A 19,354-nucleotide genomic window follows, 5' to 3' on the forward strand; every position below is an offset into this window, starting at 1 on the left:
CATTTTCCTCACCTTCCTTGTTTTAATTGCTTTTCTGTAAGTACCCCATTCTGAAGTGCTTCTTGAAATAGCTGAATGTTAGGGGTTCTTTGTTTGGGGTTTTTGGGGAGTTTTTTTTTTGGGGGGGGGGGTTAATTTTTTTCCAGTGGTTTCATTTAAAATACAAAGAAGTAAAAGCTTAAGTTCAGCTGTTGACACTAGTTATTTTACATCAGTGGGAAAGCAAGATCAGAACAGAAAAGTCAAATTCACCAAGTAGAAACCCTTGTTGGATGGTGATTTGCCCACATAAGAACAATTGCGCAGTTAAAGAGACTGAAAGGTTTGCAGATTTAACCATAACTAGCAACTGAACAACTGGTTCATTAAAATAATACTAAATCTTTATTACTAAACAAAAATACAACCAACAGTTGAGGAGTTTAGAGCAGCCAGCTTACAGATTGGAAACCGATGAGAAAATTTTGCTGAGGTAGACTGGCTCTAAATTCTTGAGCATTTCTAACTGCTTTATACACACATTTTGAGTCCTTCTTGGCTCAGGTACTTGGATTAGTAAAATCACTGGCATCAAGTAAACATGCATTTCCGAGTCACTGCTAAAATAAAGACTAAAACTGTGCAGCTAAGAACTGAATTTTCATTCAGCCAACACCATTCAAAACTACTCGTGTAATTATTATGAGCACAAAAATTTTAAGTGCACACAAATCCTGCATAAAAACTGGAAAATTACAATCATAATTTATCCGATTAAAGCTGCTATTTGCAGCAATTTTGCAATGTGCAACACTTCAGAATTGTAACACTATATAATTAAAACTGTTAACTGCAAAAAACGGGCACTGTAAAGACTATAATTTAACATGGTTCTCTTTATTTGATCATCTGATTTTAAAGGTTAATGCAGTGACCTAGGAAGCCAGTGTGCCCATTTTAATTGTGCTGGCTTTTTTGACCAAACATCATTTTACAGGACAAACTACAGGAAAAATCAGAGATGGCTTTGCAAGCCACTGTTGCCTTCTTTAAAGCGTTCATAGTGAGAGAACACAAACCCAAAATCTGCTGACTTTATTAAAATATTAACTAGGTATAGTTAAAACTTTTGTACACTTATGCAAATCAGATTGCTAGAACAAGGGAAAAAAGAGATTCCCCTGGGAGACAAAAGAAAAAAAACACAACAAAGTAAAAAGATCAGCCATCTTTCCACAGCATGACACCATGACACAAGAGGAGCAGCTTGGGAATTCAGCAAGATAAATAAAAGCCCTCCAAAGTTTAAGTAAATCATGGTTTGTAAAGCTAATAGATTTCCATGAGGCACACAGTATTGTTTCAGAAAGAGACTGCATTTGCCAGCTGGCAGCAGCGGTATTTTGGTGACCATGCTACACAGGTAGGATATAACTAAGAAGGATGGCCAGGTGGACACCTCCCCGTGAGATCTCTTTAGACGGGCAAGCTCCAGCAGTCCCCATGAGGTACCAGGTACACATACCATGGTGGTTTTAGCATCTACCTGGCTTTAGCAACAAAGCTATCCATGTAATTTAAACCCAAGCCTCATAGCATGGTGCCAAGGTGGTCCCTAGGGCCACGGCCCCAAGGGTGCTGCACCAGGTCCAAAAGGCTTGATGCATCCAGGCATGGGTTTGTGAAGGCTCAAACTGCTGTGGCCCCCAGTGCTGCCAGGGAAACTGGTATGTAATGCCTGGTTTGCAGAACCTACAGCTTATTGATGTGCTTGTGCCTTAGTGCAGCCTCTAATTAAGCATGTGTTGAGCTGCACCCATGCTTTGCTCTCATACTTCAGTAGGGAAAATTCTTTTACTTCTGACTTAACAGTGAGAAATGGGAGGGGGTAGCTACCGTTTGTTTAGTCTTTGTATGTTAATAAGTCTCTAAATTATTAATAGAACAAAAGAAATTATTTACAAGGTGCTTGACGTAGACATGTCAAGATGTATCAACACTAGTGTCAAGAGAAATACTTAGAAAGAATCATGATATCTGTCTTATTTATTCATTCCAGCCATGCTCAGAGACCCCTTTCTCCTGATAGCACCCAGGGAGGCATGAGGAGACTGAAAGACTGTTTAAGGGCAGAACAGACCATATCAAGGGTATACACCTTTTCTAAATGCTGCACAAAGGTGACGGCTGCACAGAGAAATCAACAGCTTTAGCTTTGCTTTTACTCCTGTTGTAAACGTACCTGAAGCTCTGTTTGAAAGAAGAACTTCTGCGGGCACTGGGAGCAGTCATAAATTTTATCTTCCTGCCCATGGACTGCAAAGATGTGCTGCTGCAGTTTGTTTGCCTGTACAAAGACTGAAACAACATAGTACGATTAGTTAAGATTGCTTCCTATAACGCATCTCGTCTTGAACTGCACTCTTATGATTGCAAAGACTCTGAGAAGCCGAAGGATATCTGCCAGAGAAGTGCTGATACACTCTGTTCAGCAGAATTCCCTTACAAGTAGTCAATTTAGAGTCTCCAGACTGGCAGTCAGCTTACTTCTAACAGACTCTATATGCTGCATGGATTTTTGATATTTCACATAAAGCTAACACTGTCCATGGGTAACTGGAAGAACTCAGTCATGAGACCAAAGAGAGGACGTCACCGCTCCTGCGGGGAGCCCTGGGCCTGAGGCAGGTGCATCGGATGCATTTTTAATGCAGGACAACTGGGCCAGGAGAAGCCTTGATGGCTGGGGTCTAGAAGACATGTGGCCCAGAACAGCATTCCTGGCAGGCATGTGAATCTGAAAGGGCAGGCTTGTCACAGTTTTTAGACCTTTTAAATGGGTTGTCCATTCAATATATATAAACAAAGAAGATTCTCATTTAACATCAGAAATATTACAGCATATACATTATGATTTTGAATCGACTTATTAGTATGACTTTATAAAGTGAAATTTTAAGTGAAACATGTTGAACCACATGTTTTAGCTGGTTAAAAATCCACCTCATTTAATATTTGTCTCTTTTCATATGAATGACCATCAGCATCTGAAAATAGCTTCTTCAGTGGAATTAAACGCATGCTCTCAAAGAGTTATTTTAGAGCACGTTTCAGGAAAGGATAAATTAACTCCAAGCTCACAGAAAAGTCAGATTCTTAAATTTTGTGCCACCACGAAAAAACTGGGCTGAGATAGCAGCTGGCAAAACTGCACAGTTGTTAAAATTTGGTTTATTTATTTATCAATTGAGTAAAGGTTTATCAAACCTTAACTCGTGAGCCTCACCACCATGAGTAGACCATGAGCTACCTAGTCTTTACAGGGTCCTTGCTAAGGGGAATATGAGCTTGCAAGAGCAGGTACATACCATGCAAGTCTTGCCCTTGGAAACACATTGCACCTTCAAGCCACAAGGTATAATTTTAAAAGGTCTGAAGTGCGGGGGGCAATGCAGAACCTGCAGCATGTGGCAGCACTGTTCAGCGTCAGACACCACAGTGCCCCAGTTTCAGACAGACAACACTTCAAATGTTTCCAAGCACAGTATTTCTTTTTCCCAAGGAAAGGAATACAGTATTTCACAAATCCCCTGAGTGCCATTTCTGGATCTAGCCATGCATGCTGAGGCTTGTCTTGGTCTCTCTGTCTTACCTGTGAAACAAACAGGGCATTTGAATGTGCCTCCCATCCCCTCAAAGCTGTGCTCAATCAGGTGACACAGGAGCTTTGCCGGAGAGTCAAACATCTGGTTACACAGCTTGCACTCATGATTGATTCCTTCCTCTGCAAGGTTCAAATGATACAACTTGTTAGTGACACAGCAGATTAGTGTAGGGGATGCAGCAGCAGCAGTTGGTGAGAAACACCCATGCCAGTGCACATGACAGCATGGACCCAGCAACATTGCCATGGCCCCAGCCTCACCAGAGAAGCCAGCTGAGCTGATGTGGGGCATGCAGATGTATGGCCCCAGCACATTGTAGGGGCACTGATTTTCAGCAGCGATGGAAGCAGCACTGCAATCAACCTGCCGGGAGCCCATGCGCCTGCTCCCAGGCTCCTGACCACACTGCACTGCTCCACCTCGCATTCTACCACAAAGGGCGAGCATCTCTACTCTGGGGATAGACTATTAAATAGTTGAACACCACTTAAAATGGGTTTAATAATGTGGATTCTGCCAACAACACTGAAAATGGGCTGAAATGCAGACTAGTGCAAACCTACAGGAGAGGAAGAAAGTATCGGAGAATAGCAGGAATCCAGAGCAGAGTGTCAGCCTTAGTTCTCTATTTCTTGGTTTTCCAAGGTGAAGAGAGATCACTGAAGGTATTTAAATATAATTGGAAAGTGTAATTTCCACACCATATATCTTAAGCATTGAATACACAGGGCCTGTTTTAAATGCTCCTATGTTCTAGCTAACTCATAAGGAAATACAAATAATTATTACTATTGTTTCAAACCTATCACTTCCATAAGATGCTCAGTTTTTCTGTTTACTGAAGTTTCTGGTTCTGGGTGCAGATTAGTTTTTTTGGGTTTGTTTTTTTTTTTTTTGAGGTAATGTAGCCACATTAAAGCAATTTTCACACATAAAATTAATCATTTGGTTTTCTTGAAGGGAGAGAGTCATAGAAATTTTGAAAACACAATGTACAGTTTATATAAATCAGAAAACACAAAAAATTTAAAAAAATTGTGAATGGTTTCCATAATACTTCCTGGGAATGTGCCTTTCCTTCTCCGTGTCAGCACATGAACTTCACATGAAAACATATTTTAAAAACTAAAACAATTGTCTTTTGATCCACACTCAGCTTTATTTTTATATCTTCATATCACCAAATTCAATTTTTAGTTCGAAGATAGATAAGAAATTGCTACATTATACCATGAACTAATCTCTTGCCAAATGCATTTGGATCGTGTGAATAATCAAGTCTTCAGAAGGCACGGTCTTTACTTACAATTGCTTTAAATTAGCTTTTTATTTCTTTAAAGGGGCTAAACAGAGGGAAATTACTGTTTTGTACATTGCCTTTGGTACTCTCAGGAGCCTAAAGCCCTTTCATAAGGCAGGGAGCTGGATGCCAGGGCAAGCATAAGATGGGGCTCTACATGTGGGATGCGCAGCACAGCCTGTGCCTGGGCACATGGTGGCTCTTGCACAGCTGCACCATGGCACGCTTGCAGGTAGAGGTAACTCCTAGAGCACATGGGGCTCGAAGGGCCCTCCAAAACAGTGTGAAATATAAGAATTTAAATAAAAAGATGCCCAGGCAGTGCCTTGTGCAGCAGCACGTGCTGGTGCCGGTGACACCTCAAGGCTAGGTGCTCTCTGGAAACGTGTGTGGCAGTGGGTGCTCTGTGGTGGTATGCAGGGTGAGAGCAAGGTGCTGGCACTGGAGCTGCAGTGGGGATGGGGAGATGCAAACAGGCAGGTTGTGAAGGAGGTAAAAAGAGAAAATGAAATGGAGGAAAGAGTCAGGAACAGAAAGATGAAAAGTCTGGTGGCTCCACAGCAGCAGCTCCTGGAATTCCCTGGGCAGCCATAACCAGGGACTAGGATATTTCTAGGATGCAACAATATTTGCATTCCTTTGCTGGGGCAGGAATTACAGATGGGTATATTGCCCTTTCTGACAGGTTTCAAAACCTGACCCTCTCCCCTTGTTGCAGTGTAAGGCTGGCTTTTCCCACTGAACCCTGGCCTGGTAAGTTTTGGTTTTGTGTATTTTTTGCAATCTGCTCTGGAGAGGAGGAAAGATGGGGAAGGGATATGCGCCTTTTGCTGAGCATCCTGAGCATGCCCAGCCACATAGCTGTGTACAGTGACCAAACGCTGCAATAAGCCTGGAAAGTACAAAGCAGGTATTGGGGAATTAATTCTTTCTACAAGTAAATCAGAGAAATCATGTTTGACATTAATTTTCTATCCTCCATATACTGGGTATTTGGAAAACAGTGATTCATGTACAGCCCGTGGTCCTGTGTGAGCAAGTGTGTTCATAAATACAGAGAGACACATACTACTGATCAGATTTAGGCTGCTCTTTCTCCAGCCTAAAGACCTGTAATTTCAGTAAAATTAAAAAAATAAAAAATAAATAAATAAAAAAAAAACCAAACAAAACCAAACGGAAAAAAAAAACACAACACCAACAAACCTCAGGATTTCAATTGAACCAATTGAAGTATATCCTTACAAGCTTAATATGTTTAACTAGGTAACAGAGACTGTGTATTTTCTTGGCTGATCCCTGCAGTGTTTTAAATAGTTAAACCTATAACAAACAAACTAAAACTCGAATGAAAAATAATAAAACATAATGGGTTCCTGCAGATCTGGAAATTTATCCCACTCGAGGCAAGACCTTTTGATTTGCAAATCCACTTCTGAATTATAAGGCCTTCTCCTCACCGGTGGGGGTTTTTATTCCACTCCCACAGGAGTCCATTATGTATTTCTTGTGTCTATAAAACCATCCAGAAAGAAAAAAGGGGGGAAAAAGTACCATGGTTAGCATGACAAACGTTTCTCTTTTCATGCATGTGTATTCAAAATATGAAAATGCCCAAAGATATAGATAGAATTGCTGCTATAATCACTCTCCCCTCCATGGCATTTTACAGCATATTATTTTACACAGAAACACAGTGCATGTATAGAGATACTCTGTCACCTTTGGAGAATAACTTCCTTGAAATATGTAAGATCATATAGGTACATGCAAGGTGGCTTTTTGACAGTATGGTGTGACAACAACACTCCAGTCAGACGTGAGGTTCTGGGCTTTAGCAACACAAAACATACTATCATTTCCCTCGTTTTAATACCCCTGACCCCCTTTTTTTTAACCATGACAAGCATCTATGAGAGACCTTCACAACTCAAGTCAATTATGCAGCCCCTCTCATTTGTAAAATAAAATGCAGATTTTTACAGCTTGCTGTGCTAGATCTTCTCCCATTTCTCCGTAAGTGTATCTGTGTGGGGATCAATTGATTACAGGACAAAACAAGCAATGCACAGCAAATGAGAACCTTGGGCTTCTTGCCTTTTTTTTTTTTCTCCCAAGCTCAAAATAATAAACATTAATTTTACACTTCATTTCTCAAAAAAATAATAGGATGTGCTCTTGTTTAAAACAAGCAGGCCTGCTGGATTCTGTCAGGCTGAAACTATGTCAGGCCAAAAGAGGAACAGAGTGCTTTGTGTAAAAGTATCATGGGGAGATGATAGTATCCTATAATGTTTTCAGTACCTACTTTTGTCTCCAAAAGCATTTGATCCCTGGCAGACACATACTTATTTCCATACTGGTCTTGAGGGAAGCCGGTAGGAATGAGAGCTGATTATCTGAATCCTGAAGGTGAAACCTGGGTGGTGCCCACTGATGTCAAAGGCAGGCATTTGTATAAATTTGGAGGTACATAATTTACTGCCTGTTAGCAAGGATTAGTGGGTGTGCAGACCCAGCTGAACAGCAGAGGCAAAGCACAGTGCTCATTGTTCCCAAGTTCAGATGCTTTTGCAGGATAGTTTCAAATATGTTGATAGGGTGCTTAGTAGCACTTACACTGTCGTTCTGCCCATTTTAGAGTGGGAAAACGCTTCTCCATAAAGCTATTTCTGTTGCAGCAATGTGCATTTAATACATATTACAATGAGTCTCTAAGCATCTAAGAGAACCGACACTAGCAGCCTCCTGGCGAGGATGCAGTATAAATAATAATGCTGTATTAAACCTATACTGTATCAGCTGCATTTCTAATTATAACTATATTAATGGTAATATAAAGGCACACATTAATACTGTTGTGTACTGACACTTCACCACACCAATAACAAATAGGAAATCTGAACAATAAAAATCAAGATGGCATTGTCTCTACTGTTAGTTGAAACTTACGTCTTCAACTTGATTTAATAGAGCAAAATTTTCCCTTATAGAGTAACCGCAATAGTGCTAATTTGAGAGATCATGTAATGCTCGTTCCTGACAACAACATGCACGTCCTGTACTATTGCTTCTCAGACCACTAAATTTTTACTCCACTGCAGCAAATTAAGGCAATAAGGAGGAATATCTTTCCTCTACTTAGATATACACATCCGTGAGTTAACTGCACTTTTAATGAACTTCGAAATACTGTAATTCAGTATAACAAAGCATTAATATAGCGTATTCACAGAGAACCTTCCCCTGTCCATTAGATCATAAATTTTGTTAAATTAAATGGGCCGTGTGCTCTAATTATAATAGCAATAAATAGAAATTCAAATGAACACAGGGAAATAAAATGAAAACTGCATGGAACTATTTTGTTTATGCAATTCATTTCTCAGTAAGTAAGTATGTAAAAGGAAAAAATTATAACATAAGAAAAGCAGGAGCTTCTCCAGTAATTTTTTCCATGTGGCTGTGAAGGAGTCAGGAGCTTGGAGCAGGGTAGGATGACAGTGATGGAGAACCCCCTCCAAAACAAAGCCTGCAGAGAACCACTTCAACCCCTCTTCTGGCTGGCAGCACTTCACCACTACTTTTCATTAAAAGCAATCCAATGATGGAGGATAAAACCAAGGTCTTGGAACATGATGCAACTGCTCCAAGGGGATGGTAAATTTGCAGATGCTCACATTGGACGAAGATGATGTCTGCTGTACAGACGACATTTCTTCAGCGCCATTGCTGCCTAAGCCCCTGACCTGCTTGCTATACAAACCACTTGGACCACATCGCTCCATTACAGATTTGTAATTAATCCCTTAGGATACAGCCAAGGCCCCCCAGTTGGTGGGGCAGCTGAAGGGTTAGGGGACCCCTGAAGGGTTAGGGGACCCCGAGCTCCGCTGCAGCATGGACCAGCAGCACAGAGCTGCTCTGCGGCACGGTGCCCCAGTGATTAGGCGGCCAGGCGGTGAAAGGCAGTGGATTGATGGTGTGGCAGCAGAAATGTCACCTGGGGATCTGGGTGCTGTCCTCCCAGGGATGCTGGAGGTCAGTTACTATGGTAACGCCGAATGAGCTCAACCTTGTAACTGACCCTTATCTTTTTTTGATCTGTGGTCCACTTGGGACCTTGGCTGGAAATCAACTGGAAAATAACCTGGTCACATATCAGAAAGAAAACTATTTATACTTATTTACCCAGGTAGAGCTCATCTCTCCTTTTGACGACCCTGCCAGACTAAAGATACCCATCATGGTCCCACAGTGTTTCATGCGGCTGTGCAGAAACGCCCAGCTTCACACTGCAAGAAACCATGCCAACCCCCCCCACCACCACAACACACACACACAGACTGCCACGGATATCTGTGCTCATAGTTCTACTGATATATTGCCAAACCCTTGCCTTGCTCACAGCCTCTGACTTGTGCATGTGGATAAACATACATCTACACCCATTCTTGAATGGTTTAATATTTTATGTTGGTATCCACTACTCATATTCTTTTGTGCTTTACCTCTCTGCTGAAATATGATTCAGCTTTGAAATATATTTATATGATCTAGAATGGCACAACACTGATGTCTTTTATGAGCCGAAGATTGTTTAATAAAATCTTGCATTCCTGCTTCATCCTTATGACAATTTTACTATTAGAAGTTTTCAAGGGATATGAGAGCTGTCCACTGTGGTTAGAAACATCACTTTAATGAAAAATGATAACACAGAGACTTGGATTTTTCAAGAAACTATGCAAGGAAAACCAACAAAAATACAGAGAGTTCCCAAAGTGTGTTTGCTGGTATTTTTGTTGGGTTTCCTTACATTTGCTTTCGGTTGAAAATCATTAAAACCAGTTCTGTCTTTCCAAATTTTCCAAGGGATGGGCAGCCTGGACAAACGTCTGACAGGACAAAGTGGCTATCACTATTCTCCAGGTGAGGAAGCTCTCAGGGGGAATGGGATTTGGGAAATCAGGGAAGACATTAGCAGGCAGAAGCCACAAAACCTAATGGCAAATATAGGTATTAGAGGAAGTGCCTATGGATTCCCGGTAACAAACTCCAAGGCTTCTTGTGATGTACTACTTACACGCATCTGTGGTCTCAGAAAGGTATTCTCCTTCAGGCTAAATGAGACTAACTACACAATGAGTTTTAAACTCTTTTCATCATCTCAGGGGGCCTCAAACTCAAAATATGCAGAATTAGATGCCAAATTATTTATAGGGTAGCTTTCAAGTTCACTGCCTCCAGTACATGTCAGTAGACTGCAATACTAAAATGACCATCAAAAAGAAGCATGGTCCCAGAGAGATTGCAGGGAGTTTCCTATGAACTGTGACAGCAGTTCCTGCACTGCACCAGGGCCCCTGCCTTCCCTCCTGGCCACAGGCTGCATGCTCCAACCCACTTCCTGCGAAGGCTGAACCTCAGACACATAAGATGGGCCTTTGTCAGCTCAATTTTTGGTTTACAAGAAAAATAAAATCTGGAAAGTTCAAAGGAGTTCATGGAGTTGTGCATCATCTGTCTGCTGACTGCAGAGCCCCAGAGGGACAGTGCCTGCAGATCTTTATTTTAGATTTAGATATTAATCTGGAAAACTGCATAAAGATAATTTATGTAAATGCACTACATTTTAGCACAGTAACTTCTCACTTTATCAGCCTTTCTCTGAAGATCCCTTTTCTTAATAGCCTATATTGAAACTTCTGGACTGAAGTCTGGTAGGTCTGGCTGTTCCTTCACAATAGTTCATTAAGAAGTAACTCCAGTGGCTTCCACGGAAATGCAAAACCCATTTAAGAAAAGAAACACATGCTGCCTTTTTTGAGTGTGCAAGTCCATACACACACACACACAGAGCGGGTGAGTCTGGATAAAGCTAATGAACCCCTAAGAACAGGTAGAGGTTAATAAAAACATGGTATTCCCACACAACTCAACCCTAGTCATGTATTTCAAAGTTTTGGTGTGTTCACAGATATATTATTTCACTTTTTATGTTGATAACTGTCGGAAATGACGTTAACACAGCTCTGAATGCAGACCCATGGTCACACAGCCTGTTCCCTGCACTAGCCTTCCTCATACCATTGTGTTGCTTAACCTGAATATTCCTCATTACTCCTGGTCTTTTCTCCACTCTCATCACTTCCCTGGAAGCAGCTTCCTGCATTGCTACACAGAAACAATACATTCAGCCTCTGATCCTATTGACAATATCACATTGAAGAGCTCAGTACAGACAAACAGCAGTTACTAGTATCTGCTTGGCATCTATTCTTCTTGTGAGATTAAAAATTAAAATTAAAACATCATTAAACTCGTATTAAACATCCCACTGGAATATGCCAAGTGCTTTTAAACCATGTAAAGCTTTAAAATGAGTTTGAAAGGATACAAAGCCCTTTTTACTTGTTTTACAGACCTGGCACATTCCCCAGCCTCAGCACCAGGACCACCAGAGCCACAAAGTGCCCCCTCCCCACCACGTCCCACCCAGACCTGCAGACCCACTGTACAATGATCCTGGTTGCACGGAGACCTCAGAGCTGCCAGAACTTGAGCAAGGGCTGCCAAAGGCAAAGCTTTCCCTCTTTCCAGCAGCCCTGCGCAAACACCTGTGCACAGAGTGCACCTGCATCTGCAGCTACTGCTTAAGGGCCAAATGCTGGGTTCATTTTTGCCTGCCCTAAGGCAGGTTCCTGGGGTGGAGATCCAAGTCAGGGCGACATCCAACCCTGGCTGCAGCCCCCTACACCAGCCAGGACTTTCAGGGTAGCACACAGTACCTTTTAAACACGCGAACTCCTGCTGATGTGTATCACTGAACTTCACATTACGGTTTTCCACGTACACATTGACATGATAGACTATAAATCTATTGTGTAAATAATCATCAGATTAATGGCCTTTAATAGTATATAATTAACATGACAGGCAGGCTACAAGCCAGTTGTTGTCAACTACACTTGGTGATGCACAGAGTAGGAGAAAGCTGTAAACCACTTCCGTAATGGCATGAGGGAAGAAGAACAGTGAAAGGAGAGATAAAACCAGAATGCATAAAAAATTAGAACTCTTCTAAATATACCATTTAATTGAGAAACACTGACGGTTCTTAAGGTGTCAAATTATGATAAATGTGGGGTTTTTTTTTGGGGGGGGGGGCGGAAATAGGGTTTATTTGCATCAGTAAGGAAAAATTCAGTTATTGCTACATTGGTGCAGTGCCTCCTGAGTGAGTACAGCTGGTGTGAGAGGCCTTATTCTGATATTGCTAATTCTGCATAAACATGTAAATACATATCCAGAAATGTAAACTTTACAGCAGTATCAGCTATGGTCATATGAAAGCTTAGATTAATATAGATATCTGGGAAATGATGCAGTGGGCGTAAAGTTGTAAGTGAAAACCAATTATTTCTGTTGCAGAACCCCACATGGCTCAGAGATGGGCCAGCTGCTGTACTGCTGCAACATTGGGGCAGTTTGCACCCACTTACTCAGATTAAACAAACGCATTTCTTTTAAATATTAATTCACCTTTGTTTCTAATTAAGAAACAGAACTGATAGGGAATAACCCTCTGATTAAAAAGCAATCTCTTATGGCAGTGTTATCAGGGTATGGACCAAAATTCTTCTTAAAACACATGCAGACAAGGAAAACACTGGAAACATCTCTCAGCTTTTACTTCGAAAAAAAATAAATAATGACGGTTACCCAGCTATCTTGACATGGTCATTTAGCACAACTACACCAGGGCTTACTTGTTCATATGAAGGCAGAACACACATCGCATTTATCCCTGCCCCAGAGAGGCTCCTGTCTCTAAGCCCTACCCCAAGGCACCTCCCTTGCTCCCTCTCCTCATGGACTAGGGTGGGAGCTCAGGGACACAAACCAGTTATGAGAACTGATAAAATGAGATGCCATTGCTAATAGAGGGAACCATGGGTGACTAAAAAAGGTCTGGCTGCCTATGATAGGTGACGGTCTCTGCAAGGCATGAATATTTCTCAAAGCTCATTAAGTGTAAATATGCACAAATATGCCCTAGCAGATGTATTTTAAGTTGGGAATCCTAAGGTGCAGTAAGGCACGATATTCCTAAAGGCAGTCAAAAAGAAGAATCTGGATGAAAACAAGAAAATATCTTAAGTATCTCTGCATTATGCAGACATGTATTCTTATACTGTGTGAATGTGCACAAGTGAATGTACAGAGCACCTCCCATTGATGTCGATGGAATTTGCTCAAGTAGCACTTCACAGTCCAGGTGGAAATCATACCCTGTAGCAACTTCATCCCAAATAAGAAGAAAAGCTGTAACCCAGCGACCTTTTGGAAGAGATCTCACTGCCAGCAATGACTGCATAGCACAGACTGTGAAGCTAATCTTGGTAGCACTTAACTAACATACAAACATTGATTACAGGCCGCCTGATCAAGGAAAACCTGTGGATACAGACAGATAGGAAAAGCCTCAGGCTCGCAGGCCCTTGTTCTCATGGGGGATTTCAACCACCCTGAAGGAGACCTCCTTGGATGGATAAGGAGCTGCTGAGGAAAATTCAAAGGAAAAAAGAGGCTTATAAAATATGGAAGCAAGGACAGGCGGCCTGGGTAGAGTACAAGGATGTTGTCCGGGAAGCTAGGGACCAGGTTAGGAAGGCTAAGGCCCAGTTAGAATTAAACCTAGCCAGGGATGTTAAGGATAACAGGAAGGGATTCTACAGGTACGTAGCAAACAAAAAACAGAGTAGGGACAAAATAGGCCCCCTGAGGAAGCTATCAGGAGAACTGGCTACACAGGATTTGGAGAAGGCTGAGGTTCTGAATGACTTCTTTGCCTCGGTCTTCACTGGCAAAGGCTCTGACTGCACCACCCAGGTCATAGAAGGCGGACACAGGGACTGTGAGAATGAAGACCTTGGGCCCACTGTAGGAGAGGATCTGGCTCGAGACCATCTTAAAAATCTGAACATGCACAAGTCCGTGGGACCTGATGGAATCCATCCGCGGGTCCTGAAGGAGCTGGCGAATGAAGTTGCTAAGCCACTGGCCATCGTATTTGAAAAATCATGGCAGTCAGGTGAAGTTCCCGACGACTGGAAAAAGGGAAATATAACCCCCATTTTCAAGAAGGGGAAAATGGAAGACCCAGGGAATTACAGACCAGTCAGTCTCACCTCTGTGCCTGGCAAAATCTTGGAGCAGATTCTCCTGGAAGGCATGCTAAGGCACAAGAAAAACAACAAGGTGCTTGGTGACAGCCAGCATGGCTTCACTAGGGGGAAATCCTGCCTGACCAATTTGGTGGCCTTCTACAATGGGGCTACAGAACTGATGGATAAGGGTAAAGCAGTTGATGTCATCTACCTGGACTTGTGCAAAGCGTCTGACACTGTCCCACAAAACATCCTTGTCTCTAAATTGGAGAGATATCAATTTGATGGATGGACCACTCAATGGATAAAGAACTGGCTGGATGGCCGCACACAAAGAGTTGTGGTCAATGGCTCGATGTCCGTCTGGAGACCAGTAATGAGTGGTGTCCCTCAGGGATTGGTGTTGGGACTAGTCTTGTTTAACATCTTCATTGCTGACATGGACAGTGGGATTGAGTGCGCCCTCAGCAAGTTTGCCGATGACACCAAGCTGTGTGATCCAGTTGATACGCTGGAGGGAAGGGATGCCATCCAGAGGGACCTTGACACGCTTGTGAGGTGGGCTGATGCCAACCTTATGAAGTTCAACCACGACAAGTGCAAGGTCCTACACCTGGGTTGGACCAATCCCAGGCACAGCTACAGACTGGGCAAAGAAGAGATTCAGAGCAGCCCTGCGGAGAAGGACTTGGGGGTGCTGGTCGATGAGAAAATGAACATGAGCCAGCTTCAGTGTGCGCTCGCAGCCCAGAAAGCCAACCGTATCCTGGGCTGCATCAAAAGGAGCGTGACCAGCAGGTCGAAGGAGGTGATCCTGCCCCTCTACTCTGCTCTTGTGAGACCTCACTTGGAGTATTGTGTGCAGTTCTGGTGTCCCCAACATAAAAAGGACATGGAACTGCTGGAACAAGTCCAGAGGAGGGCCACGAGGCTGATCAGGGGATTGGAGCACCTCCCGTATGAAGACAGGCTGAGGAAGTTGGGGCTGTTCAGCCTGGAGAAGAGAAGGCTGCGTGGGGACCTAATAGCAGCCTTCCAGTACCTGAAGGGGGCCTATAGGGATGCTGGGGAGGGTCTCTTCGTCAGGGACTGTAGTGACAGGACAAGGGGTAACGGGTTAAAACTTAAACAGGGGAAGTTTAGACTGGACATAAGGAGGAAATTCTTTCCTGTTAGGGTGGTGAGACACTGGAATGGGTTGCCCAGGGAAGTTGTGAGTGCTCCATCCCTGGCGATGTTCAAGGCCAGGTTGGATGAAGCCTTGTGTGGGATGGCTTAGTGTGAGGTGTCCCTGCCCTTGGCAGGGGGGTTGGAACTAGATGATCTTGAGGTCCTTTCCAACCCTAACTATTCTATGATTCTATGATTCTATAATACATAAAACCTAATATCACCTTTACATTTGTTCTTCATTCTGCACAAGCCAGACAGCTTCACATACAGGACATGGTTTAGTGGTAGACTAGGCAGTACTGGGTTAGCATTGGACTCAATGATCTTAAAGCCCTTTTCCAATGTAAACAATTCTGTGATTCCATGATATGCTCTGGAGCTGGAAAGGCAGTAATGATACAGGTGCCCTGAGCTCTCTGCAAATGGCCAGTGCACACTTCTAGGGCAGCCTGCAGGCATCAGTGATTGGCAGTGTGGGCAGAAAGCTTGTTCCAGGCTCCTAACCCGAAAGACTTTTGCCTTTGTAAACAAACCCCCTTCTATTTTATTACATGAGTAGCTCAGTCGGGCATACGGCTGTTGGCAGTTACACTCTCAGTGTACATGGTGACCAGATTGCTTTCATTTATTTTTTAGAAATGTATTTTCTTCATTTTATATGTTATTAGCTTTTTAATCCATTAAGGAAAGCCATGTACAAATACTTATACTCTAGACAGACTCCAAAGAACATATATGGGCTATCACAGAATACTTAGTGTAAGATATAAGGAAAGCCTGTATTTTTGCTCCAATAAAGGTATCTGGAAACATCGATCCTACAATGGTGCCAAAGAAGCCCTCTCCCAGACACGGGAAAGTGTGAGCATGCTACCATATAAAAACACAACATCACCTAGGAAGATCTGGTGGCTTGTGAACAGTGGGACTCCTACAAAGCTAGTTTTGCTTGAACTTGCCCAGGTCTCAGCCCCATTGCACTGTAGAGGTTTCCTGGGCTCTCTGCAACTCCTCTCATTCCCTGAGGTTCCATTTTTTTAATACAAACCCAAGCACCTGCCCACCAAGAAGCACCAACAAGTTCCCAGTCACAGAGGATAGGCAGGTCCAAGCAGGTGCTTTCAAAGAGTGGGCACAGTAATGGACTGGAGCCCCACAGAAGTGGCTTGGAAAAGTCCAAAGGTACAGTGGGATTGCTGTAGAGGATGGCCTCATGTGCACCCATTGAATAGATCTAGTGGCATCTACCTAATTGTCACAGATGAGAAGGACCATATTCCACAGCCCTGCAAAAGTTACTGAGGAAGAGTGAAAAATGAGAGGGAAAATCACACTGGTTTTCAGCTGCTCCCTCAAATAAAATGAGATCCTAAATCAAACTGTCATGGAGTCCCTGTCTGAATCAAAAAGAAGGAAACAATAAAGGTCTGTTAGAGACCTGTTACCCACCATTTTGTTCTTCATTTTTCTTGTGAGGTCTTATTTTAAGCTCAGATTGAATGATCATCATTAAGAAGTCAGCATTTGCTCCTGTCACCCCAGAGAGGTAGGGAAGATACAATCGTATATATGCAAAATAGGTACTAACTCTGATAACAATACTTTGCCTGTAGGCAAAAATTGACTTTTTAAATGGCAGGCACTGTAATAATGCTAGCCTAAGACCCACCCTTGCAGAATTTTCCTCTGCTTAGTAAAAACAAATGACAGGAAAGGCAAGGAATTTGGGCACTGGCAATGACAATATGGGGAATGTTTTAGTAGGAAGGGAGAGAAAAACAAATGGCCAGTCTGATTAAACTATAAATACACCTGCTGGACTGACATGGAGGGGGTAAAATGGCTCTGGTGGCAGCAAGGAGCAAAACCAAGGTCTGTTCCCCAAAGCTCTCCAGTACCGATCAGCAGCATCCTGAGAGCCTTGGCCTTAGGATGCCTTCCATACACATCACATCCTTTGGGAAAACTGCCTACAGGGACAGGTCTAAACCAGGGGTCTAAGGAACATGCAGCAAATCCTGACTATTCTTTGCATTTCTAATCCTTATGATTACCAACAGAAAAGTGCACAAGAGAAAGTGCAAGAATGGGGCTCCCTTTCTAACCACACCTGAGGCCCCAAAGTCCAACTCCTCAGGGGAGTGCTCTGAGAGACAGGCATGCCACCACTGCCACCCATGTGCCTGAAACACCCTGGCAGGCTGTGGGGTGATGCACAAAGGCCACCCGGGCCCAGCACAGCCACTCCTCCCACCACACAACAGCACCATCAGATCACAGGGCACATCCCAGGAAGCTGTGTCAGGCTGTGCAGAATGCACAACAGTTGAATCTATGCAGCTAGATGAGCATCAATTATGCACTGCATCAAAACCCAAAATGCTAGAGCATGGTGCAGCCAATTTGAAGAAGCAGCATGAACAAAACGAATGCCAAAGAAATGGAAAATACGTCCAAAATGGTCACAGAGCACTCAGCTACTTTTCACGTGCCACTGTCAATCGTCTCCGATCAAAGATCTCAAATACTTGGGAAGAGAGTACAGAAATATTTAAAGACACAGTATTTGTATTTTGAATGTTAATTTGACACAAAGGAGTGTGCATGAGGGAATGTTTATAATCAGCACTCCAATAAACTCACAAATGATTCTAGTATTTTATAAGCTTGTTAGAAACAAATCACTCCCTTAGCTTATATTTACTTACTGATGAATAATAAAAGGCCTCAATACACAAACAGTAAATTCAAAAATGTTTTCCTCTTGTTTTATCTTCTATGACAATACTGAAACTCTCTCATTCAGGCTGTGATTCCCAACCATGCCTTCCTGGATTTATGGCTAAATATTGATTTGTCATAAGAGCAGAGGCAGTTTTGAACCTTGGTTGCTTGCCCCCAGACTTCCTGTAAAATAGTTGCCCTGGTCTGGAGCCAAACTGCAACAGGTGGAGTTGCCTCCTGCCCTCATGCTGCCTGAAGAGGTGGTGAAAGGAGCACATCCAGCTGTGTGAACTTACACAGCAGTATAGCTGCAGTCCGAGTGGTCAGTTTTTAGGGAAAGAGGAGAAGACATACACTCCTCCTTGAGCAATGCACAAGTCAGCAGACTAAAAGCTTAGAAAAGAGATTCCGCAATACATTTATAAACTGCAATGGTCCCAAACAGCTGTGTGAACTGCAAAACACATCAACTGCTTCAGTTGATCTTCAAAGGCGCAGGCAAGGTGTCAATACAGTGCAGGCCCCTGTTGCCACCCAAACACCCTGTACACTGTCAGTGCAACACCCAATAACTGACCATAGCTGAAAACCCCTTTTGGCCTGTTTAAAAACCCCATGATGCTCTAATGCAATACAAGTCATGCTTCAGCAGGCAACATAACGCCTACACCTTCCAAATGTTGTTAGTTATAACCCAGCTCAAAGCAATAATGTTCTAGTCATGAGCACAGGAGACCGGTGCTAGCCATCGACTCCTGGCAGTGGCTGTGCTGTGGCACCTGTGTGTGCCATGATAGCTGGATTTCAGAAGTAATTGCTTCAGCATGCTGGATTCATACACTGTAAGTAGCACAAATGGAGGGAAACAAAAGTTGGCAGAGAAATGCCTCATTCTTCTAATGTAACTAAGTGCTATGAGCAGTAATGGGAGTGGTGGGGATACTCGCCTTTATGCTCTTATTTACCAGATAGAAAGAATATGGGATATTCTAATGCAGGTTTTTACTTAATGTACAGTTAAGCATTATATGAACATTTTATTGTGGTCTGTAAAGATGATCTATTTACAGTAGCTGAAAAATCTCATATCTCATTCAAGCATAAGTGCTTGCGGTAGACACACAAATGCGGAGTGACTCTGCAGAAGTAAATGTAAAATAGGCTTTTATTCTAGATGGCCCTGTTGCTTCATATGCAACTTCACCATCCTTTAAAGACAAACCAAATGCTGCTATGGCTGAACTGGCTGGACACACATCAGCTTTCTAACTGTGTTAAGATGCTGCAGTGAGCAAACACAGCCAGGCCTACCTATAGCCCCACAATCCATGTCTGCTGCC

General features: G+C 42.9%; 1 protein-coding gene across 3 annotated transcripts in view; it reads right to left on the reverse strand.

The window, feature by feature from the left end:
- The window catches only part of ZNF423 (zinc finger protein 423), a 238,189-nt gene that overhangs the window by 19,382 nt on the left and 199,453 nt on the right, over positions 1–19,354 (reverse strand). For all 3 annotated transcript variants that reach the window (XM_065663045.1, XM_065663044.1, XM_065663046.1), the window contains 2 exons: positions 3,632–3,763; positions 2,222–2,337 (listed from right to left, as the gene is read on the reverse strand). In XM_065663045.1, coding sequence (XP_065519117.1) covers positions 2,222–2,337; positions 3,632–3,763 — 248 coding nt within the window. The remainder of the gene's footprint in view (positions 1–2,221; positions 2,338–3,631; positions 3,764–19,354) is intronic.

Source organism: Lathamus discolor, chromosome Z, assembly GCF_037157495.1.
Source record: "Lathamus discolor isolate bLatDis1 chromosome Z, bLatDis1.hap1, whole genome shotgun sequence".
Lineage (NCBI taxonomy): Eukaryota > Metazoa > Chordata > Aves > Psittaciformes > Psittacidae > Lathamus > Lathamus discolor.